General features: G+C 48.5%; 1 protein-coding gene across 1 annotated transcript in view; it reads right to left on the bottom strand.

The window, feature by feature from the left end:
- Window positions 1-548: 548 nt before the first annotated feature.
- The window catches only part of PFDN1 (prefoldin subunit 1), a 31,516-nt gene continuing 6,580 nt past the window's right edge, over window positions 549-25,484 (bottom strand). Inside the window, exons 3-4 of the mRNA XM_053957010.1 lie at window positions 16,478-16,562; window positions 549-706 (exon numbers count right to left, since the gene is read on the bottom strand). Of these exons, the coding sequence (XP_053812985.1) occupies window positions 623-706; window positions 16,478-16,562 (169 nt within the window). The 3' untranslated portion in view covers window positions 549-622. The remainder of the gene's footprint in view (window positions 707-16,477; window positions 16,563-25,484) is intronic.

Below are 25,484 nucleotides of genomic sequence, written 5' to 3'. Positions count from 1 at the left end.
TGGAGAGGGACAGCGGGAACGGAGAGGGACAGCGGGAACGGAGAGGGACAGCAGGAATGGAGCGGGACAGCAGGAACGGAGAGGGACAGCAGGAATGGAGCGGGACAGAAGGAACGGAGCGGGACACAGGGAATGGAGCGGGAATGAGGGAATGGAGCCGGACAGCGGGAATGGACTGTGACAGAGGAAACAGCCCGGGAGAGGGGGAATGGCCCAGGGCAACAAGAATGAGTTGGAGCAGTGGGAATGACCTCATGGCACAGGCTGGCAGGGCCTGAGCCAGTTCCCATGCCCATGTCTGTGCCTGTGTCCATGTCTGTGTCCATGTCCATGGTTGTGTCTGTGCCTGTGCCAGCCCTGCCCACCTCCCTCTTCCCCCACCACCCCTCCCCAGCAGGACCTTCCCCAGTGCCCACACCCGGCAGTGGATATCCACACGATGAGGGTACAGCAGGTGAGGGGGGAGTACAGCAGGGGCCCTGCAGGCCCCTCACCCCAACTGCTCCCACCACCCCATTTCTCCATCACACCCATGCAGGGAGAGCAGCCACAGAGACACGTGCTGTGTTTTATTAAGGTGGAGTGGGGGGGGTCAGGCAGTGGGGATCAGCCAGGGGTGCCACTACTGTGCTCTGCGGGCCATCAGCATCTCCCGGATATTGTCTTCTGCTTCCTTCACGCTCCGCTCCAGGTACGACTTCTTCTGCTGCAAGGCAGAAACCAGAGGTAAGTCAGGATCCCCCCAGCCCTGCCAGCACAAACCTGGGTACCAGGGCCCAAAGCCACCCAGGCAGAGCTGTGGGTGCTGGCTGGGGCACCCACCACACTGCAGGTGTCCCATGTGGGGACAGCAGTTACGCATTCCCAGAGGCACAGGGGCAGGGCAATGTCTACACAGACTGAATTTTGTTCCCCCCTGAAACCTTCTCAGAGCTGCCAGGACTGTTGCAACAGTGGCACTGCAAAAAGTTGGAGCCATGAACCTCAGCAAGAAAGGAAATCAAATCAGATCCTGTAACTCTTGGAGCCTAGAGAAGGACTGACACGCCAAGGCCTCCTTATGGAGACACAGCAAAACCCTCTCCTTGGGCACAAAAGGTTCTTTTTCCCAGCTGGGCCATTTTCTAACCCTATATCCCTATACCCTTTCTATCAGCAATTCCCTGGCATCATCACCAAATACGTGTTTCCTTAATCATCTGTAATTAGGATGGGCTTGGCAGGGAAGCAGCCCCAAGCCGTGCATCCCAAGATAGGAATTCGGTGTGCAGCGTTTTTTCCTGCTAGTCTGGGTGCTCCTCTGTGGCTGGAAAAATCAGCACTTGGCTCTTTTGACTATTTTCTCTGGGTTTCCAAACAACAGACACAACAGTCTCCTCTGGCGTTGCTGTGAGCACCGGCTCCCGTGCAGCCCATGTAAAGCCCTGCCCTGGGCCGTGCCAGCTCCCAGTAAGCACTGGGCAGGATTGGCATTAAATTCCAGGAGTCCAGGCCTCCGCCCAGAGCATCCTGCCAGAGGCTCTGCCAGTCACCAGTCCCGGGAGCCCAGTACAGCAGTGCCCCCAAAGCCCACCCAAACCAAGGAGAGGTGAAGGGCAAGAACTGCTGCTGCTGCCCTGAGAGCCTCACCCTGACTTCTGTGAGCCCATGGGACTTGTAATGCTAAAAATCCATTAGCCCGTGGAGCAGACCTGCTGCCACCACTGCCCCACTGCAGTGGCACAGCTGCACACTCAGCTGGGATGGCCCTGCCATGAGAACACCTCTCCCAGCCCTGCTTCCAAAGGCTGAAGGGTTTGTATTGAAATCCTGAAGGCTGCTTGTGACAGCCAGGGCCAGGGTTATGGCCCAGAGTTCCTTGTCCCTCTCTGTGGTCCCCAGGCACGTGGGGTCTCTTTCGCTTACAGGAACTGCTTTTGAGGAAACCACGGGGAGAAGAGCAGCCACAGGTTCCCACTGCCAGTGACTCAGTGACACACGAGCAGGACTCTGTCACCGCCGCGCTGTCCCCACACTGCCCGCACAGACAGAGAGGGATTTCACACATAGGGAACCGAGTCTGAGGGCAGCAAGAGGACACAGGCCCAAAGAACCCTTGTGGCTCGAAGCTTCACCTCGCTCTACTGACCAGAGGAGAGTGGCAGCAGTACAGCTGACTTCTAGGGGGTCATTTTTTTAACTAAAGCTTTTTCTTAACACCATTAAATTAGTGCATGAAGTGGTCCTGCCCTCCTGTCCTCTCCCCTGCCCCTGTCTCCTGCTCCCACCAGGCAGGAGGAGACAGCTTCATAGAGCAGCTCTCCACAAGCACACTGTCCAGCAGGACTGGGAGAGCCCAGCAGAATTTCAGACATCCCATCAGGAAGCCTTGCGGCTGCCCATGTGGGCCCCACTTCCATGAGGACAAGGGACCCTGACGCAGCAGAGGAGCACCCACATGGCCCACAGGTGGACCCACACTGCCCACCCCTGCACAGTGACATGCTCTGCCCTCTCCGTGGCAAAGGGCCTGGGTTTAAGGCCATTTCTGCACTTAGCCAGCACCTGCAGTCCCAAGTAGGGCCGGATTCAGGGAAATTTTTCTTTACCTCAATCACTGTCCTTGGTCACCTAACTTCTGAGGCACAAGAAGCTGGGCTGGTCCCAGATTCTTTACTCCCTCCCAGAAGCAGTTTCCAGGGAGTCCCATCTCTGGGCTCCAGGAGCATCCTTTGAGCATCAAGAGGAGCTCTGTACCTGCAGCCAGGGGCTGCAAACGCCCCGAGCTGTCCTGCAGCCAGGCAGGGAGCTGGGGCTGGCTCCCACTCCAGCCCACAGCCCGGATCACAGGCAAGCAAGGAGCAGACAGGCGCCACATTTTCCAAGACACGTGGCAGAAGCGAGGTGTTTCTTCCCCAGGAAGGGGGAAGTGCAGCCCTGGTTCTGCTTGGGTCATCACGGGAGAAGGAGCAGGAGGCTGCTGCAAGCCCCTCCTCACTGCGATTACCGGGGTCTAGACAGGAAACTCCGTCTCTCCCGGGGAGCAGCGCCGAGCGAGCGGCTGACACACGCTCTGCCTACTCACGACAGCACAGCTCTGAAGTCATGCTGGAGGCTGTTCCGGTCCAGCCAGACCTGCCAGGCTGGTGGTATCTGTTCCCTGAACACCACCCTGCATCCCCAACCCCACCTCCAGCTTCCAGCTCACAGCTTTCATTTGCACTCGCAGCCCGAGTTAACCCTATGTCCTCTGTCCCCTGAGCAGCCTGTGGCTGCTGGGCTTCACCTGTGCATCAGCTGATGCATTTCCCTGGGAAAATGTGTTTGCTGCTCCAGGAGATCATCTTCTGCTACCTGTGCCATGCCAAGTGCAGCCTGTGGGAATTCCCAGGGCAATGTCAAAACTGCACTGCTGGTTTTGGTCCCTTGTGAAACCAGAGGTGGCTGCTGCTCTCTGAAGCCTCTGGTTTCACTCCTACAGCTGTAGCTCCAGTGCTCACCAGTCAGGAGCCCAAGGGGACATGGCAGGAGCCCAAGGGGACATGGCAGCACACTGGCCCTACACTGCTGGCTTTGGTGGCTGCATGACCTGCGAGCTGCTGACCCAGAGCTCCTACTCACTCACCACACCAGTGCCCTAAACTGCCCCCACCCTCCCCCAGCTCCTGTGGGCCCCTGGACAGGTAAGGTGGGTGCCCAAAGCGGCCCCAGATGCCACTGCCTGAGCCACAGTGCTCCAGGGAAGAACAGAGAAAGGAGATTGGCTTTGAGAAGGCAGCAGGGGAAGTTGCCACATGACACTGAGCTCCCAGAAAAGCCCCAGTTTCTGGCTGACAAGCAGGGCCAGGCTCCACAGGAGGCTGGGCAGTGACCCTGGTGTGCTGCTGTCCCCCTGAAGTCTCGCCAGGAGTGTGGCAAGGCAGTGACAAGGAAACCCGGAGGGCACAACAGGAAGCAGCTGGTGTGTCAGCCAAGGGCTCCAACTGCAGCAAGGGACCGGTTTCTCCTCCTGGTTCACAACTCCCACAGCCACTTACTAGAGAATTATTTTACAAAACTCTCCTGTGGGGTGTTACTGAAACTTATTTCAGAGGAACAGCCTCTGACCCACAGTGCCAGGCCCTGGCAGCACCCCCGCTCCCAAAGGCCAGGGCGTTCCCATGACCCAGGCACAGCTCACTCACACAGGGAGGGATGACCCAGGGCTGCAGGTCCCGTCAGCACTGGAGAATCTTCTCCCCCACAGAGCAAGGAAAGGCAGCTGGAGGCTGCACAGGAGAGGGTGCGTGGGAACGTAGCAGGATTTGCAGCTACAGGTTTCCAGGTGGAGAGCATACACTCCAAAACTGAGCCAGCTGACCTGATCCAGCCCAGGACATGCTCTTGCATCCTCATTTCTTCCTGCCACAGACCACCCACCACTTCTCATCCACTCTCTCCTCTGTGGTGACAGCTCCCTGATCCCCCTTCTGCCCCACACAGAAAAAGGGCTCTGCCACCTGCACTGGGACACGAGACCAACACACAGCTGCTGCCACAGCTCAGTGAGGTCTGGGCCACCTGAGAACACTGAGAGGGTGCAAACCCACAGAGGATGCCCCCAAAAGCCAGTGCAGTCAATGCCTCCCAGCCTGGTTTCCTAATTCCTTTAAGCTAATACCACTCCCAACAACAGTTCCTTCCCCAGGCAGGAAGGGCTGCAGCACTTGGGAACAAGACAAACCACAACCCTGATGATCTGTCTCAAAACTAGCCCCAGAGGAAGTGTTCTCACCTAAATCTGCTTTCTGGAAACAGAATTGCCATGCTAATAGCTGTCTGGTACAAGGATGGAGGGCAAGAAGATCCCTCCTTGGGCAGCAGAGCCAATCCCACCAGCTGGGCCTCCCAGCACATCCTAGGGGCTCAGAAACTGGACTTTGCACTTCTCCTACCCCTGAGTATAGATGTATTACCAACCTGGCCAATATTCTCCTCTGCCAGCTCTCAGGAGCCTTCTCTACCTCCAAGGCTTCCTGCAGCCTTCCTAAAAAAGGTGTGCAGGGCAAAGGGTGCACTTGTGTGTGGTTCAGTGCAGCTACATGGACTAAAAACACCATCTCCCACAGCTGGAGGTGCACCCAAAAATGGGACTGACCACTCACGCAGCCCCATCCAACAGGCAATGTACATCCATCTCCCATGAACCCTTCCCAGGAGGAATGGTGGCTGTCCAGCTGACAGCTCCACAGACAGAGCTGCAGGCCCTGGCAGGGAAGGCACCACCAGCCCCAGCCCTGCCTGCGAGGAGGAGAAGGGAGAGCAGGGCACTGATATGCAATGGGCCTGTGGGATGCAATGCCCACTGCCAGCACATCCCCAGACACCTGTGGGGGGCTGCAGGCAATGGCTTTGGGGGTTCCATCAGCCCTGGCTGCCTCTGTGTTTGCTGGTGTAGGAAGTGCAGACTCCTGGAAGCACCACCTCGGCTGGCCCCAGCCTGGGGCTGTGCAGGCAGCACCACGAGCCAGCCCTCGCCGTGCACGCTCCCGACCAAGGTGTGCTGGCGTGGCCAGCCTGTGCCCTGGCACGGGTGGCTGCAGCCAAACAACCTCAGAGGACTCGCCCTGCCACCACCCCATTGCTCGGCTCTCCCCTGCCCTTCACTCCCCATCCGAGCAGTGCCTGCTCCCTGACAGCTCCGCGCTGTTTGCTTTTGGCAGCAGCTGTGGAAAGACTAGATTGAATGCAAATACAATTACAGCTCACACCCCAAAGAAGAAAAGGAGCTGCGGTTAACAGAGGTGGCCCGTGGCCTTTTGACACGGCGGGAAGTCACCTCCTGCTCCAGCAGCCGCCCCGCTCCGCTCCCATTGCATCACTGCAATGCTGCTGGAGAGGCCGATGCTCCTCAAGATGACGCACCCGGACCTGGCATTCCTGGCAGATTAAAGAGCCAGCATCCACAGATTCCACAGCAAGAGAAAAGTTATTAATCAGCTTTTCTTGGATAGGCTTTTGATGATCAAAGCACTGTCTTCCCCCCAGCACTGTGATTCAGACGCCTCTGCCTTCAGGGAGAGCGGCTTGGCTGCTGCCAGCCCTGCGTGTGGCAGGGCCTTGCCGGGCTCGGTGGAACAGGCACAGCATTCTCACCCACTCCAAGAGCTCAGACAGCCTTGTGCTCCCAGAGGGAACAGACACAGCAGGCCTGCCCATCAGTGCTGCCATACCCTCCCCCTCACAGGTGAGTTTCCTGTGTCAAGTCATGGTTTATCATTCAACATCGACTTTTGCTCTTCAAATTCCACTCCTCTCACGTCACCTCTGCAAATGAAAGAAAGCTTCAACCTCTGACCTGCAAACACAGATTTGCTTCAGCCCAAACAAAAATGTTTCCATGGAAATTTTAGGATCTAGTATTGGAACATGCCTATTCATTTCAGCCTGTTCTTTTTTTGCCCCATTTTTGTTTTTTAAAGTGTTTTTCTATGAACTTGTTTTACACCCAACTTGTGAGGACAAAACAAGCTGGCAGGTCCCTTCCCAGAGAATATCTCCCTTCCCATGGCTCTCAGCATGCTTGGCTACCAGCCACCAGATTCTGGCATCCCACTCTCACACTCAGAAGGCTTCCGTTGAGGAACACTGCAGTCTTCAGGCATGATGCAGTGCCTCAAACAGGAGCCCTGAGACAACTCATCTTGTGACACCTCAGCAAACCTGTGGCTAGCCAAGAGCTTCCGTATCCCCCAAAATTAACTCAAACCATTTCTGGCATTCCCTGAGGGAAAGTGATCAGCAGATCCTGGCTAGAGTTGGGAGCACATGGTTGACTGGAGAAGGATCTTCCCTGGGAGGATGGCAAACTGTGCACTGGGGGCCAGGCAGCTGCAGCCCAAGCTGCCCTCGCTCTTGGGGCCACCACTGCTGTTCAGGGGTTGGCAGTGCCCAAACTCCCTGTGGACAGCAGCACTCCAGGCCCTGGCACGCACACCCTGGGGAAGGCAAACATTTTGGTCAGACTAAGCTCATGGAAGATGATGTGCTGAAGACATGTGCTCTGTTTAATGGGATTTCACTTGGAACCCCTGAACAGGAAGGAGGTGAACCTGCTGAACAGCACCCAGCTGCTCCTGCTCCAGGAGAAGCCGAAATAGTGGACACCAGCAAGGGGGTGGGGTAGGTCTGCAGGCAGCCCTACGCCCTGATGGGTCCACCCAGCACTGGTCCTCACCCAGTTCAACACTGTGGCACATGTACACACTGGGAATTACTACTCTACAGCAACCACCAAATATTTAGATACACTTCAAGACTTTCCAAGCAGTTATTGCTTCAGGAAGTTGCCCAGAGTTTGCTCAAGAATGAATGACCTGGAATAGGAAGGGAGCCCAGCTGGTTTCTGACGACAGCTGCTGACAGAAGCGTGATGCCATATACCTAAGAGGAGAAGTGATGATTCAGACCCTGGTGTTTTTCCTCATCCCTTCCTTCCACAAGGTAACGGGGACCCACAGAACTATCTAGGTTAGAGTGCAGAAGAGAAAACATCAAACATACAACTACATTTGCCAACTCAAGAGAATCCTTAAAAGCACCTGCCTAAAGAACTGCTGGTGCAAATCCATCATCGTGTACTGATCCTACCACAGCACAACCAGCTGGGCTTCCCCCATCATCACTGAAGCACCTCAAGGAGCATACTCTGAAAAAGCTAAGCTGGAAAAACCCATTAACTGCCATTCTTGGTGCCTTCAAGAGAAGAAGGGGCAAGGAAGGTAAGGGGCAGGAAGCCAGGCTGCCTGCCAGCCTTTCTGCCCAACCCCAGCCTCGTGGCAGCAGCACTTCACATGGACCCACTGTCTGAGCCACAGGACAGCGCTGCCAGCAGAGATGGAGACAGCTGCTCCTGGTGAGCAGGAAATGACGGATTATTCCAGTGAACTCCTGCACCCTCGCCTGATGTGAACTACTACAAAAGCAAGTGGATGAGAACTTTTCAGTAGGTGGCAGCAGAAATGTATTATCAACCCAAAGGATTCCCTTAGGGACACCCCTTCTTGGCACAATTCCCCATTTAGAGCAGTTTCTAGGAGTACATTGCTCCAGGTCAGATACTGCGCCCTAACCAGGTTATGACAGCAGAGTCAGGTCAAACAGAGAACCTGGGGAGGGGGAAACTCACACAGATCCTGAAAACCCCCACGTCCTGTTTCGGCGGAAGCATCCCTCACCCAACTGCCTCTTGCAAAACATGGTAAGTTCCCTACCCCAGTGCCTCAGTTTCTGTGGTCCTGCAGAGCTGGTGTGGCTCATCGGGATCCCTCCTGGCAGTAGGACTTTTGCAAAACCATACCACACCTTTCAGATCTTGCAGTCCTGGCCAAGCAAGGCCACTTTAAAACAAAAATCATTTCCATATATTTCAAAGACAAATCAGCAACAAAAAGATGGTGTCAACTCCCAACTAGGCAGCATCCTCCCCCCCAGTTCAGACAGCCCTGAACTCAGAGCAGCCACATGCCCACCACCAAGGCATCAGGGACAGAGCAGGGGGTGACCCAGCAGTGGGGACAGCAGGAAGCGTGACGGTGAGGGCTGCCCTGCATACCTGGGAGCAAGGTGTGGCTTTGTACAGCTGACTCAGGGCTGGGTCAGGGCTCCAACAGGCAGGAGCACGCTTTCCAAATAATCGTTTCCTGTTCTCCCCAGGCAAGATGAAGGAGGAGATGGAAGCAGGATGGAGGTTTATCGGGCACAGATAATCCCCCTCCCCAGAGCTGCTTGGCACAAAGGCAGCCAGGAGGCACTGCAGGGGCCTGGTGACTAAGGCAAGGACAGCAGTGCTGGGTTTGTGACTAATTATTACTCATGCAAGGAGGAATTTGGAGAGGGACTCGCATCCAGCTCAGCTCGTTGCTTTGGATCCTTCTGCAGCCATAAGCACAAAGGAGAGCTTTTACAATGAATCAGACCCTGCTCTAAAATGAAAGACTTATCAACCAATTTGGTGTTAAAATGATTTCAGTGTAACCATAAAGGCAGCTTAATGCTAATCAGAGGAAACAAGTGATGTCTTCAGGCTCAGATGACTAAAAGTAGGTTCCTGGATGGACAAAACCATTTAGACACAGCAGCAGAAGTGGGTTTTTATTAATGCATAATGTGTGTCACTTTCCTCTGAATTACAAAGGAATGTGAGTGGACTGGCAGGAGTTGCTTGAAAAGTTTTCTCCGTTAGGTTGTTGGGGTTTTTTTTAATCAAGAGTAATCCCCCCTCCCCCAAAAAACATAAAACAAGTTCTGAGAAGCCTTTATTTTGAAAGCATGTCTATAACTAAAGGACTTAAGAGGAACCAAACAACCCCCACATTAATTGTCCTCTTGCTTTTAAAATCTACAATTATCCACCCAAAAATAAAGGTAGGAAGAGTGAAAACAAAGTCATCAAATTCCAGTTCTTCCTTCATAAAGCCTTTGCCCTCTCAGCTGGTTTGTGTGCTTACTTTGCAGTCTGCAGTACAGGGAAGACTAACAAAGAATTACTGATTAAACAACTGCTCGCAAAAATCTGGGAGTTTGAAAACTTGTTGCAGTGAATGATTGCTCCAAATGAGAGATCCAGCCTTGCCACTGCATACCCACACATGTGATGATATAAATACACGTCACTGCACTCAAATCAGCACTACCCACAGCCATTCTTCATAAAAATGTGGTGAGACATTAGTTTTTATAAGCCATCCCAGGCCTAAGGTGGCAGATGACCGGTCCAGAGAGCTGGGAATCCCCTTTCCCCTTTGAAATGTGAGAATTTCTTTTCCCTGAGCCTTTAAGATTCCAACATCATGTTTTGCAACTAGTGACTTGTGCACTATTTAACACATGACAAGCTTCTTACACAATTTTCAAAGCAGAACATACTGTTATTTGATCTTTATCTAACACATTTAACACAGGACTAAGAGCCAGCTTTTAAACAGATCCACCTCCTTCCCTGCAGATACTGAGGAGCACTTGCTGTCTTTAAAATCTGCCAGGTGCTGGCTGCACACAGCTGATTCCATTTGTCTGCAATGAAAGGTGACAGTCACACAACAGAAAAACACCCATGAAATTCAGCTGTAAGAATACAATCCTCTTGCCACCCTCATTTTTGACAAACAAGACAGATCTTGAGGCTTTAAAATTAAAAAGCAAGTGAAGTGAATGATTCCTCACAGCTGTGAAGGCCTGTTCTTCATGTAACCATCAGCAGAGTCACTTTAGGGAACAGAAAGAATTAGAGCAGCATTAGCAATGCCCCAATTCCTCCCATATTTACCTTAAATTATGTGGCCCCAGTCCAATGTCAGAGGGCCTCTCCACAAAGCAGGATTTTGTGCTGGTAGCATTAGCTCTGTGTCCATTACACTCTCAACCTCTTCAATGTTTTGTCATTTTGAAGCCTATTTTTCTCACTCCTCAGAGTATCTTTCATTTTGAAAATCAGGAATGAGAACACAGATTCTCCTCCCTGTAAGACAGACAGACCTATAGAGAAAAAAAATGAGCTTTGGCTACTCCCTTCTTCAAAACAAGGCTCTCATGGAGGGCAGACCACTGGTAACAGCTCTGCCCATGCAGGCTGCACTCTGCTCTCCCATGGGAGTGCCTGTGGATGCTCCACAGCTGACAGGCAGGCAGCTGGACCACCCATGTCCTCAAAAAGCAAGCTAGGCCTGCAGCTTTGCAGCCTGAAACACAGGAGCAACCCTCAGTGAGGGCACAGACTCAGACATGGGATGACAGCAGCCAAGAGAGTCAAGATGAAACACATTTCCCAGGAACGTCACCAAGACCAAATGTCTGTGTCCAGAAGGACCTGCCCAGACACCCACAGCTGCCTCTGACACCCAAAGCCATGCAAGATGCTGGGTTTGGCCTGGCCTGGCCCCCACCACGGGACTCTGCAGCTCATCTTCACCCTAACATCCATCATTTGTAGAGGTCCCAGGGCTTCCTCCTAATGTCCATGCAAGCCCAAATACTAATGCTACACGGTAAATTCACTTCCATACTCCACCTGTCCCCACCTTAGGTGTCCTCCCTCCCTCTACAGCTAGCAGAGGGTCTGACCTTGCCTCTGTACACACAGGGAAACAAGGGGCAACTTCAATGACAACGTGTTTCAAATCCTGTCCCCAGTACGTGCTCACATGCCAGCAATGGAATGAGGGAACAGCACCCTCATCCAAAGTAGAATCTACTCCAGGCTAATGCACAGAGAGTTATTCGTGAGGCTTCTCCTCTCCAAAGCAAACAGGAGCATTCCTTATTTCCCCCTGTTTAGTTAAAAAGCCCACCACACATTCCTGGGCACTGGCCTACCCCAAGCAAACCACGCAATGAGAACTTCTGTGCTGCAAATCCCTGCAAGAAATTGGTCTAACTTGGGAACAGCCTAACAATTGCTACCTTCTGATGAGCGCTTCGTGGTCTGCAAAGAGCACCGCAACTCTCAAGAGACTTGTTTTCACATCGTTAAAGCCACCCACAGAATTGGCCTCCATGCTGAGGGTTTCAGTAAAAAATGAAGGAGAGTTGGAGCACGTTGGAGGCTGGGACCACACCGAGCAGGTCCATCCCAGCCATACCTGCCCCAGGCTCCAGCGCTTCTCCCCAGCCACACCTCACCTGCCGAAATCTTTGTTCCCACAGGGGAAGAAAACACTGCTGTGGCAACTGTCAGAGCCAACTCATCACGGGGGGGCTCCGCCACTCCGCCTCAGGGCTGCAGCAAAGCCATTTTAAAGCTCCCAGAAAAAGAAGATTAGAGAAATGGAAGCTGCAGCACGAGCAGGACCGTGCTCAGGCAACACCGGGGAAGAAGTCGGCGGTCACCTTAAGGCATTTCAGTGCAGTCACCGTGTAACTTCAGCAGCTTTGCAAACATCACCTGAGGCTTTAAACATGGAGCACAGCACTGTTTGAGTTCCTTCCTCCACCAGGAAGGAGAGCAAAGACATTTTCTGTGTGCGATAGGGAAATTGGACATGGTGTTTTAGGGCTCGCATGAAGGATTTCTGAATTAGTAATCAAGCCTTTAGGTATAGCTTTCTTGATTATATTTTCTACTCTAGGCAGCCAGAGAAAAACCAACCAACCCTTTATCTCAGCAGCAGTAAACTTTCAGTCTCCCACAGGCATGTGAAAGAATTGCCTGGGAAACAAGCACACAGCTATGTTGTGGTCAGAGTTTAAAACCAAAATCCAATTCCCCCAGAAAGCTGCAGGTTGCTTTTGCCCTTTTCCCGAAGGAGCTAAATTCAGTGGCACACAGCAGACGGAGCTGCCCAGCAGAGCCTCCCCCTTATTTGTTATTTTTAGCAATTTAGTCTGACAACGCCTGACAACTAAACAAGCTGAATATAGCAGGAGAGAAGGGGACTATCAGATATTATCAGAGAAAGCACACAGTGATAATCACTTTCTCCACCCCTAATGAAGAATCCATTTTCCATGTCTTTATAACATCATAGAGTTTGTTCTTTTTAAAATGCCACATTTAAAAACAGAATCCATCTAGCCCTACAATGGAAACGGATAACATTTCCTGAAACAAAGCATTGTTCCACCCCTCACATATCATGTTTCCTTAAAAACAAGGGAAGAAAAACATTACTTGGTTTTTCTCCTAATACTGCACAAACATTGCTGAGCTAAAAAGAGTCTGTGCTCATCCCTTTAGAATGCTTTCAAAATAGATTTAACACATACCCCTCGTACCGTGAAACACAACAAGAATTTGATAGTATCAGGACTGGAAAAATCCAATGCTGCTAAGCAGGACGTGTCCCATGCCAGTGTGTGAGGGAGCCAATGGCTCCAATCTCTGGAGGTTTGGGTAAGCCCTGTTGGCACAGCCTGCCAGCAGGCACAGCTACTGTGCCAGCAAGCCTGGGCAGCGTGTTTGGATTCCAAAGGATTAGATACAAGTTGTGAAGTTCAGAAAGCCACACAGGTGCATATGGAGTTGGCAGGCTGAGAACATTGGGAGTGTTCAGGCTGGAGATGAGAAGGATATGTGGAAACATCATAGCACCTTCCAGGACCTGAAGGGGCCTACAAGGAAGCCAGGGAGATATTCTCCATCAGGAACTGGAGTGACAGGACAAGGAACAATGGGTTCAAACTGAAAGAGAGGAAATTAGGTAGAAATTCTTCACTAATTGATAGTGGTGAAGCCCTGGCACAGGTAGCCCAGAAAAGCTGTGCTGTGGTTACCCCATACCTGGAGAGATTTGGTCTAGTGGAAGGTGTCCCTGCCCATGGCAGAGGGGTGGAGTGAGATGATCTTTAAAGTCATCCAAACCTTTCCAACCAAAACCATTCTATGATTATATCTATCTATCTATCTATCTATCTATATATATATATATTTATATGCACACTTAGATATATTCACATCCACATACAGCTTTAACAAACAGGGTAAAGCTACCTTTGGTTTTCTTCAGACAAATTCTGCAGAATAACTAACTGCCCCCTCATCCACACCCAGACCCCTTGGTGCTTTCAGAACACAGTTCCTCTCACCAAGCATAATGCATGTCCTGGCCAAGCCTTATTTTCTCAACCCTTTACAAGGACAGGTCTGGCTGTCCTTGCTGCAAGAAGGCCCAAACCAGCAGCATCCCATCAATTTTGTGATGCTGCCTTGAAAAATACAATGCACTGCTTCAGCAGTGGAGAAACCCATGAGAGAGAAGTGAGGGAAAGAGAATGACTGCAATCATGTACTGCAGTAGAGAGTTTCAGAGGGAGAAGAGAGACAAAACTCCTCAGAGTTTTCAAAGTTCATTGGCAGCTGTGAATGTCAGCAAAACCAGCTCACACCTCTGAAGGAAATTAAAGACACATTTTCAGGAACAGGCAGCTGGAGATCTCCTTGCTATGCAGCTGGATGGATTTCCAGAAGAGCTCAGCAGTGAACCCAGCCCTCCTCTGCAAACTCCTCCACAAACAGCACCAAGGTAGAGGGGAGAGCATTTCTCAGATTCAGGAATGTATCAAAAAATACACATTTCACAATCCCTTGGCAATAATGTCATCATAGCGAAGCACAATTGCCCCGAGCTCAGCTATGTGAGTAATGAGATCAGCCACGCCATAGGGTACTGGGGGATTATTCTGACCAGCCTGATTCAGCTGTGCAAAGTGAGAATTGTGAGTAAGTCATAAGGTAGTTAACAATGTAAAATATAAACCTAAGCTTTAAAACCCTTCCAGTTTTAATAATGAATGGAGAGATGTTTAACCTTTCTTGGTTGGATATTTATTTTACAACGATGTGGAAGCACAAGGTCACAAAGTTTTACATTCTTTCCTGCTTCGGTCACAACTTGTTTTCAGGACAGCAAAATCCCCTGCTCCTGTGATAAGTGCTCTCTGAGTTGGACTCAGGTATTTCCCCTGAAATCTCTGTTTCCAACAGTTGTCAGCCTAAGTGCTTGTCCTCTTCCATGGGGAATCCCAGGCCTAAGGAAAACTCTCTTCACAAAACTGCCACAGCCAGCTGGAAGGAGATCAGTTAAAAGATGGCTTGAATGTTTACTTAACACAAACTTCTCAAAGTATTGGCATTCTGAGCCCTCCTACTCATGATTAAAAAGAAAAACCAACCCATGTGGCAACAACCTTTCCACTCCAACCACCTTTTGAGACAGTCTCGGTTTTGAGACTACTGCTGGAAACTTCAACTCAATGACCATAACCAGAGACTCAGCAACGAAGCAGAAAAACACATTTGTGAAGCAGCCAGTTCCGAGGCTTTGTGCAAGAACAGCAAGGTTATAATTTGTGGGAAATTCCACCCATTCTGCTAAACTCAGTGATCGGGAAGTTCAGGAGGGAAGATAATTCCCCACCAGGAACAGGAAGACACCCAGATGGCACAGCTGAAGGGCACAGTAGCCAAGAAGCTGACCACAACCCACTGGCAGCAAGGGACCCCAGGGGCAGTTTATAAACAGGCTGCCAGCCACATTCCACCTGCTCCCAAACCCAGAGGTGCTGCCAGCCACATTCCACCTGCTCCCAAACCCAGAGGTGCTGCCAGCCACATTCCACCTGCTCCCAAACCCAGAGGTGCTGCCATGAAGTCCTCCAGCCCCAGTTGCAGGGCTGTCTTTGCACAAAGCCACTGGCATCTGGCATGGCTCCAAAGGAGCAAGGATACAGCTGTTTTTACCACATAACCACACAAATGACAATGCCTTGCCTGCACACCCTCTTAGATACACAGCCTGTCCACAGAGCACTTGTCTGACCTGTGCAGAAAGAGTTCTCATGGGCAGAAACACAAACCCCCTTAGAGTTGGGCACAGGCAGCACTCCAGGTAACACAACATCTGGGGATGGGCTTGCTCCACACCTCCATCAGGCAGGCTGAGTTTCAAGAAGGGATTAAAAAAAAATACAGACTCAACTTCTGCTTTAGTGTAAGTAGGAGACAACGGAGATGGAACTGCACAGGTCTAAGTGGGTTTGAACACAGACTTCCTATTCCTGCTTGTCCCTACTTATTTGGTCTCCACTTTCTCCAAAACAATAACAGATGGGAAAAGCAGCTGGACACAAACTTGGTCTTTGCTTTCTCTGTCATTTCCCAAAGACCAAGAAACAGAGGTTTGTATTAACGATATTTCAGGAGAATTATACAAAAAACACACACACTAACAGCCTTGGAAAAGTACATTTTGCACTTCTTCTCAGAAGAGCTGTAAGCTGTAGACGCAGCCACAAGAAGATAGCCAAGATTCACTAGATAGCCTGTTTGAACACTGGAACTTGCGCAGACGCTATTTTATTTCCTAGATATCCTTCTATGCCTTGAATGCTCCAACCAGATAAACACAAGAACACAGAAGTGTTCTGACCACGCTGTCAAAACAAAGTCCATCTCCCCACAGATCTGCTCTTCAACAGCAGTCCCAAGCAGATGCTTAAGGGCAGAGAGTAAGGACAGGGCAGGCCTGCATGGTACTTCCTCCTCATACTTTCCCACCCTCCAGACATTTTTAGCTCAGGGACTTCCTGAGCAGGATGCCATTTCTACATATTTGGTAATTCTCAATGGATTTCTCTTCCATGAATTTGTGCAATTGTTCTGAGCCAGTGTAACCTTTAAATACCCACAGCACTGGCAAAATTTTACATCACTTATCTGCTGCAAATAACCACACAAACATCCTTTTGCTTGTTTTAGACCTTGCTCTTACTAGTAACATTTGAATGCCTCACTCCCAGTTTTCATACTGGGCACAGAGCGAACAATCAACCCCTACTGGTTTGTAGGTCTAGGAAAGAAACCAAGTGCCTTGAGTTACTTGTAGGTTACTTGTAACTGGCTCTCTGTTTGATCTAGTTACAATCCTTCAGCATGAAAAGTACCAGATAAAAACAAGAGATGTAGCAAAGAGCATCTTGTAGACCTTTAATGTTTTACTTTCATCATCACTTGCCAAAAACTTACCTCTAACTCCTTAATTTTCTCTTCAGCTATTCTCTGTTTTTCTAAGAGCTGATTATGAATCACTCCTTTAGGCTGAAGAATAAACCTACAAGTGAAAAAGAAGAGACAGAAAAAGTTGGGTGCTTTTTACATCAGTGTTCACCAGCTGTGCACCAAGTCAAACTAGAGCCACCTCTGCTACGTGTTCATCCCCCCTCCCATGCTCTGGACAGAGACAGGAGAAATTGCTCTGACAGCTCCCAGAGCCCAACCAGGCTGGCCCCAAAGGCTCACCAGCCTCACCCGTGCTCTGGGAAGATGAACATGGACACACAGAGCTCTCCCTCTATCATTCAGTGTCCTTGAATGATCCGGAAGCAGTCCTGGCACACAGCCAGCAAGAGCACCTTCCCTTCAAAGGGATTAAATCAGTTGATGGCACAGAGTCCAGGAAGATTCTTGGCAGGTAAGAGCTATTTATTAAGGGTTTAGTGCTCACAAGGTAAACAAACCCACACAATAAAACTAAAGCTTTCCACAGGGAAAGGCTGAGGGAGTTGGGGTTGTGCAACCTGGAGAAGAGGAGGCTCCAGGGAGACCTTACTGCAGCTTTTCAATGTATAAACAGGGCTGACATGAAAGACAGAGAGAGGCTTTTTACCAGGCTCTGTCATGCCAGGCAAGGGGCAATGGTTTTAAACTGCAACAGGCCAGGGTTAGGTTGGACACAGAGGAGAAATGTTTTAGACTGAGGATGGTGAGGTGCTGGCACAGGCTGCCCAGAGAAGCTGTGGCTGCCCCATCCCTGGAAGTGTCCAATGTCAGGCTGGACCCAGCTTAGAGCAACCTGGGATAGTGGAAGGTGTCCCAGCCCATGGCAGGGGGTGGGACTGGATGGTCTGTGAAGAACCTTTCCAACGCACCCTTCTGTGATTTGAAAAAACAGAGACAGTGCTTCCAGCAAAAGCTATGGAACTCTCACAGCTCCCACTTCTCAAGCCTTGGCTTTAAACCAACCCCTCACTGATCTCCAAATTTCTACACTTTCACCAGCCAAAGGGTTTTTCTGTGAGGTGGGAAGTGGCTGCTTTTAACTGAAGTTGTGGCCACTGGTTTCCACTTGTTCTGTTTTCAATTGCCAAAGGGATTTGAAAGATGCATCCATAACATCAGAGTCCTGCTTGCCAACATGCATAAAGGTGCCTGCCTCACTCAGAGAAGCCTCTGAAGGAGCACCAACATTCAAAGCAGCTCTCCAGCACGTGGCACTGGCATCCCACAGAGAGGTAAAGGACAACTAAGGTCAAACAAATTTTAGGAACTCTTCAATGTTGTTTTTCATCCTTCCAGACATAAAGAATGCACAAGCTGCAGATTCACCCCATTCCCTACTTAGAAAGTCCCCCAGGGGATTTAGAAGGAGCCTCCATGGGTCATACCAACGAGGTCAAGGTCTCCTCTAGCACCAACTAGGGTCAATGTCTTCCTGCCAGGTGACAACAGCTCATGCTTCAACAGTTAAAAGGAGCAGCTTTAGACAGGGCAGAATCAGAGTGCATTCCCCGTCTGCTACAGAAAAACCTGAAATCAGTTTGCAGAGTCATCTCCCACGACAAATGACATTATTAAAGTATTTGCTCAGTGCCTGGTAAACACAAACACGGATCTGCCACTTGGCTGGAAACCCAGTGCGCTCTGCATCAGTAACCCAGCCAAAAGGAAAACTACCTGCCACACACATTCCTGAAATGCATGGGAGGAAAACCGTGGATAATTATAATAGGTTTCCAATTAAATCTCTCTTTGGGGTTGCTATTAACTGAACACAGAAGCGCCTCCTCCTCCTCCCACTTCTTTCCCTGTTCTGCTTCACCTCCTTTTCTCCACAGGAACTTCCGCTACATCTTTTATGTTGTAATTTTCTCAACTCTCTCTCATTTTTCCCCAGCCTTGGCTCATGCTTATTGCTGGCATCATCTTTGCTCTCTGTCTGCTCCTGTTCTTACCAACATAGCTCACTCAGACTCTCTTTGCCCCCTCAATCCCCTCTTCCCAATGGGAGGTGTCCCCACTATTCACTTGCACACAGTGGTGATGATCTGGGGTCCTGGCATACAGCTGAAATAACAACACAGGTAATTTGTGAAAATCAAGTTCAAGACCACCCTTCTAGGAAAGAAGCTATTTTCATTGCTGTTAGATACAGAGCCTGGATCCAGCCAGAGAAAAGGTACTTTTCAGGACCACCAGCAAACACATCATTCTGATGCTCTTACCTCAGGCATACGATACCAGAATAAAAACCATCAGCCTTCACACACACCCCCTGTAAACTCAAATTTTGCCTTGCTTCTGCAGTAGCTGCCATTAGTGAAAACCAAAGCTGCAAGATGCCTTCTGTACACAAAGCCATCAGTCCCTTCCCACGTCACTGCTTCCCTGAGCCTGCCTGTGTATGTGAACGTTTCCTGAATTATTTCCTTTTTTTGTGGGGGCAGCAAAGAAGAATACAATCTCTTCTCATTTGCTTCCCCAAATTGTACAGGAAGATTGATCATTTTGGTTTCCCTGACGTCCCTGGTCTAAAAAACAAAGTTCAACAGCAACACAGCTTGAGCAATTTTCCCCATGCTGCAGCTGGGAATGTCCCTGCTGGGTGACAGGCACTGGGCGATCCCGGCTGGCTCACAACTGCTACAGGCACCAAAACCTCCAACAAACAACTGCCTGACTTCACTTTTATTCTGCAAATGTCAACAGCAGTCATCAGGGAAAATATCCTCCCTCCCACCCTCCTGCAATGCTCTGGCAGACATGCAACAGCAAATTAAAATTGGATGGCTGAAATTAGCACTGACGAGACTTATGTGGGCAGCTGGGCACAAATACAACCACCCTGATTTTGCCTGCTATAAAACAGTGGGCTGGGACCTGGCTCTGTTCACACACTTGCTCAGAAGCAGATCAGATGTCCCTGACCTGGGCAGCAGCATCCTGCAGGTCTTCACCTGTGCTGCTTAAAGCCACCCAGTTGAGATCCCTGATGCAGGACTGCAGAACTCTCAGCCTCAAGAGCCCAGGTGCCACCCTGGAAGATGCCAAAGGCCAGGTCTTTGAAAGCTGAACTCTAAATCCACACCCACAGTTAACTGTTTAAATCTGTGGCTTCGCTTTCCAACACAAGCAGGACTCAAAAAACGCATCGGTTTTTTACCATCTAGTTTGAGATACACACGTTATGGAGATCTTGGCCAAAGATTTTACCTAAGGAAATAATGTGGTTTAAGGCAGCACTTGGAAAAAGCAGAAGATTGTTCTGCTCATTAGGTAAGAAGCGCTGCAGGGCACTTGTAATAAACCAGAATTTAAATTTAATCTAAATTTCATTTTTCCAATTGCCCTAAGTAATACATCAACTTGATGATTTTTAGGTCTTTTTCCTCACCAAACTGGAGAAATAGGGCAGTGTCATTCTGCTGCCTGGTTTCAGTTAGATGTAGTTATTTTATGTGCAGATTTTCAAGCTCATTAAGAAGCACAGTACATTCTGACTATTTCATTCTTCCCTCAGTGAGTTTGGGAACAAGCCCTTCAAACACATGAAGTTAATTCTGTGCCTGGAGGTTCACCACCAGCTGAGAGCTGGCCCCATATGAGAGTCACCGAGCCGAGGAGCCCCCTTCTGCTCAGTGGTGCAAGCCCAGCAGATGACACAGCTAATACTGACCCAAGAGCTGCTTTCACAGCTCTGCTGGGGTTCATGGGAGGCTCCAAGCCCCCAGAGTTTGTGTGTTGGACTGGGATGGAGTTTAAGCACTGCTAATCCACAGAAGACAAGCAGCAAACCAAGTCTTCTCCCAGATACGAGAGTTCGTCCGTATCCACCTGCTCTCCGTGAAGCGTCACAGCACACACTCACAGACCTGTCAAACATGACACCTACACTATCAACCATGAAACAGTGATTCAGAAACATGTTCAGCACCACAGTGGCAATTACAAAGCTTAGTAACAATCACCTCTTCACACAGGAACTTTTTCACCGTTGCTAAATTAACACCAGAATTATCTGGGTCAGAATGGATATGTTCACCTCATCTCTCCTGGCCACCCATTTCAAAGAGAATAGCTAATAAAAATAGAACAGGACTTGCTAATAGTTTTTTTCTAGTGTCCATAGATTATGGTAAAAACTCAAAACAAACCAAAGAAAATTAGAAATGAAAGCTGCAGAGGAGGGGGGTCCCTAAGGACAGCAGTGCTCAGCCAAACCTGGGCTGCCAACAAGAACAGCTCTATGGAGCAGAGCCAAGTGGTTGCCAATCGGCTGCACCTACATGCTTGGCCTCCCAGTGACTGCTGGTTCTCAACTGCAATATGGGAACAGAAATAGAGCACAAGGGAACTGAAAGAGAAACCTCACTCTAAATATTCCCACTTGTTTCTATTTTCCTCCCCTTGCTAGCTCCCCACCAGGAATTTTGTTTCCCTAAGGCAGAGAAAGTGGTTTATATACACTCTCTGAGGCTCACTGCTAGTTTCTTTCTGAAGTGATCTCTTACCCCTTCACAATTCTAATTTTCTATTATAATTTTCATTTGATCAGTGTTTATGTTGCACTCCCTGATGCTGTGGCCCAAATGACCTTCAGACTCTTGTCAGGTCAGCAGTGCTGCCCACTTCATCATCTGTCTGCTCCTTTGTGTCACACATACACACCCACAAAGTGATGATGGTCCAGTGTAAGTAATTCCATAACTCAGCCTGTTTGCACCAAAATGTACTGTTTACTTGACTTTGAGACATAATATTGGATTCTGAAAGATTTGCCTCTTAATGAATGAGGTTATGGAGATGTTTGTTCAGCACATGCCACTCTTCATTATGACATACAAGTCATTAAAGTTATTAAAGGTGGAGTCACAGTGATGCTCATAGTTCAGGTTTTCCATGAAGAATCCCTACTTTCAATTACTTGCAACTGCAACAAACTGCAGCCTTTACAGCTGGAGCTTTCAGTGGCAGGCAGCTGTCTGGGGCATGAGCAGCCTCTCCTCTGCCCTTGGAGTCAGGAAATGTGGTCCCAGTGTTTCTCCTGCCTGCCTTCCCTGTGCAAGAGGCTGTTTGTGTTCAAGTATTCATCCAGGAGGGAAGGAGCCCCACAAGAGGCCACAGGACCCCGCACAAACAGTCTGCAAAGAAGCTCTTCCCACTTGGCTCCATGTAGATCCCTGCAAGAATCAGGGTAGTAGGGGAAGCTACCCTGGATCCCTGCAGGGAAGCCTCAGCTCTTCCCCTACCAAGATGGGTAAACAGCTCTCTGCCTAATCCCAGACAGAGACAATTTTACAGGTACGTATGTCCAGAGTTATTTTGCCAGAATAACGATGAATGGCAGATCTGTAAGTCCATTCACCTGGCTCCCAGCTCACACAAAGAGCCACTGTAACTTCAGCTACATGGTTCTCATTCCATTTGGGAAACTCTCTACAAAAACTGAAAAGAAAACAAACAACTTTGTGCAAAGCCGTAACATTATTTTAACACATTTACTGTATTTCTAAACAACCTAACATGTTGTGGTATATCACAGCAGTGTTTACATGGAATGTCCTGCTCCCTGAAACCAAGTGCTTGCATTAGACCACTCTGTGAGAAAAGTTTGGCTAAACCCAGTCATGCATTTATCTATTTAAAGATGTTTTTTAATTCTGAACTTGCACTGCTGCTCAAGCTTTGAGCAGACTCAGCAGGGGATTACTGCATTTTAAGTACTGTACAAAGCCAATGGAAGAAAGGCTTCCAAGGAGCTGATCCCAAGCAATCTAGCTTGATTGAACCAAAACCAGCTGTGCAGAACTGCCAGCACCCAGTAGTCTTCTTCTACTCTCCCAGGATTTGCTGGTGCTTCTGTAAATGATTCTCTATGCAGTTCATACCAGGCACAGTTTATACCCCTCCAAATTCCACTTTTAGTCACCATAGACGAATTATCCAGTTCCAAACAAGACAAGGAAGCAATATTAAAAAAAAAAAAAAAAAAGAAAAATCATCACTAATTATAGCTTGTGCTGCCACCCTTCATGTCTAAGGGTTTCACATTTTTTCAGCCTGATTTTGAATTTCCCATCAACAGATCATATGCCTTAACTAGAGCGGGTTCAGAACAGATGGAGTTTGAACAGATGAGTTGAAGCTTTTCCTATGTTTGCATTTATTTTAGTGGTCAGTCGTCTCACCGGGTCACCTCAATATAGCTGACCCTAACTATTCCCCCCCGCATACCTTAAAGCAAAACAAATCCCGCAGCTTATGTCGCGAGGATTATACATGAATACATTCCAAGGAGCAGCAGTTTATAGCTCACAGGACATTTTACTGCTGCCCTCGGAGAGGTGGATGAGCACCAGGAGCTGTTTGGGCAGGAGACATGCCCAGTGGGCAGCACAACCTGTGCAAAGCCAGCCTGACACACGGGAGCACGCGGAGACCGGGATTAGCGGCGCTGGACATCGGCCAAACCGCGACTTATGTAGGCCCCAACAAGGGTAACTTTTACTCAGATGAACGTTTGTAAGCCATAAACCTATTTACTCTAAGGAGCTAAAGGATTTGAACAAAGAATTCCACGCCGTTCGCTTCCTCAAACCTCGGCACGGGCTGGCCTGACGCGCCCAGCCCCGCGGAGGGGTTTGAGTTGCACTTCAGGCCATGTTTACATTGAGCTTTCACTTTTTTGGGGGGCATCTCTCAATAGCTACAGCATATTACATTACCTCAAGCCAAGATAGTAACACAGCTTGCAAACAGCAGTTTCTGCATTGCCAGACACTTAACTAGATGGTAGATTTATACCATTGTTCATGTTGGGTTCTTTAAAAAAAGACATCAGGAATATACCTCTAAGTGTGTATTAAATATAGCACAACCCAAAATAAGGAAATAGTACTGTGGTCTGCTTTTAATGAGCATCATAAATTCTTTTTGAAGGCTCAATTGACATAAATGGAATTTAAAAAAAAAAAGCAAGCAAATGCCTCCTCTCTATCATACAGGAATTCATAACATTTGAGATTAAATCCATGTGGGAAAACATTGCAAGAACAACAGCAGTTCATGCAATTGAAATCCCCTTGAGTGGCTCTTCCTCACTATATTCCTGATTTAGTGGTTTCGAATTCTAATTTTGTTTTCATATAATTTGTTAGTATGTAGCAATGATGAGCTGTGGCTTATTTAAGCCAAGGGAACTCAAATGACTACAACATGCCAACCACACATGCACCTCAAATAGATTTTTTGCAGTCTGGGTTGTACCAGAAGCAGAAAGAAGGAGAAAACAGAAAAAAATTTCCAATAATAGGAAGTCAAGATCCATTTCTAAAATCTGCTCTATCTTCAAGAATTCCCCACAAATTCCTATGAAAGAATGCTTAACAAAAAAAAAAAAAAAAAAAAAAATATCTACACCCCACATGGATATCCACCAAGGAAAACATAAACAAGCAAATGCTGGTGTAAGCATCCTGGTAAATAATCCTGAAGACATTTCTATTTTAATTTTTTTCTGATTGATAAATATTCTGTGATCAAAAAGGTGAACTTTGCAGTAGCAAATGAAGTGACATGAAGATACTGCTATACTCTGACAGACAAATTTATGCCCTTCTCTGCAGCAGCCCCTCCCTAAGAAAAACCTGTACAGAAAAACTGACAAAATCAGGATTCATCTTTTTTGAAAAGCAAATCCATCCACAGTTGCAAGAGGGGAAAAGAAAAAAAGAGAAAAAAGATTTCTGCCTTGCCTAGGAGGAAACCTTTGAAATGCAAAGTGAGGAGGAAGACCCAGCTTGTGGATAAATAGCACAGTCTTGGCTTCTGCACATCCCAAATTCTGCTTCAACAAAGCATCAAAGCACTACAGAAAATTCACAGCAGTGGATACAAAGATAACTGAGCCAAAAGCATTCAAGCATAACACTAATAGACAGATATTTCTGGACTCTGGAGTTAAATTAGCTAGCACTAAAACAACCACACTGCTGTGTCCTAATCAGCAAGAACAAACTTCTTTTTTTTTTTTATTTTGCTAAACTGGCCAAAACATTCCGTTAATTCAGCAAATAGTTTTCAAGAAAACAAAGTAAGAATTCAAGACAGAAGTTGTCTTGCATTTGGTTTAAGATTTGATGCAGGACTTTGGTTCTTGCATCTCTGAATTAAACTTGTGTAAAATGGAGTTCTCATGCCATGGGATTGGTTTCTTCATATTTAATTCAGTGTTTTAATGCAGGGGTCATGAATGAACCTCCCCTTCTTTCAGGCTTTGAACAGGTGACAAGGCCAGCATGTTCAGACTTAGATTTGTCATTTGTTCCACCTAAAATTTATATCTTATGCTGACTTTCACATCCCAGCTCAGAGACTGACTGGGCACCTCCATCTGACAGCTGTGGGCCCTCAGTACCTTGTCACACCCTGTCCTGCTGGATGAATATCCACTGACTCCACACCTGGAAGGGCATCTCCAAGCAAGACAGAAACACAGCAGGGACCCTTTCTTTGGGCCAGTGATGTGGCCATTCTTCTGTGCTGCAGGAAAGCCACATCCTCTGTGCTAAACCAAACAGCCCTGTGTTCTGAAAGGAGTGCTCTAGAATTCAGTATTTCTCTAGACACTCTCACCCTTGATTTCAAAATTTTCTTCAGGAAATGGGGAAGAAGTTTCAAAATACACTAAATATTAAATCCACTAAACATTAAATCCACTAAACATTAAAATTAATGGAAGTTCCTTGCTGTTTCAGAATACCAGAGTGACATTTTAAGTGCTTGGAGAACTTCAGAAATCAGTCAGTCACGTCCCATAATGGCTTTGCAAAGTCATTTGGCACAGCAAGTCACAAAAGCAGGAGCAGTGTCAGCTCCACAGAACATTTAACACTTGTTTAGCCTATATCCAAACAGAACTCTGAGCCACAGAAGCAAGAGATGGGCTGTATTTGCAAGAGAGCTCAGCTTCCCTCTC

The sequence above is a fragment of the Vidua chalybeata genome, chromosome 15, assembly GCF_026979565.1.
Source record: "Vidua chalybeata isolate OUT-0048 chromosome 15, bVidCha1 merged haplotype, whole genome shotgun sequence".
Classification (NCBI taxonomy): Eukaryota; Metazoa; Chordata; class Aves; order Passeriformes; family Viduidae; genus Vidua; species Vidua chalybeata.
Note: the sequence above shows the minus strand (reverse complement) of the source record. Positions and strands in the feature narration are given on the sequence as shown.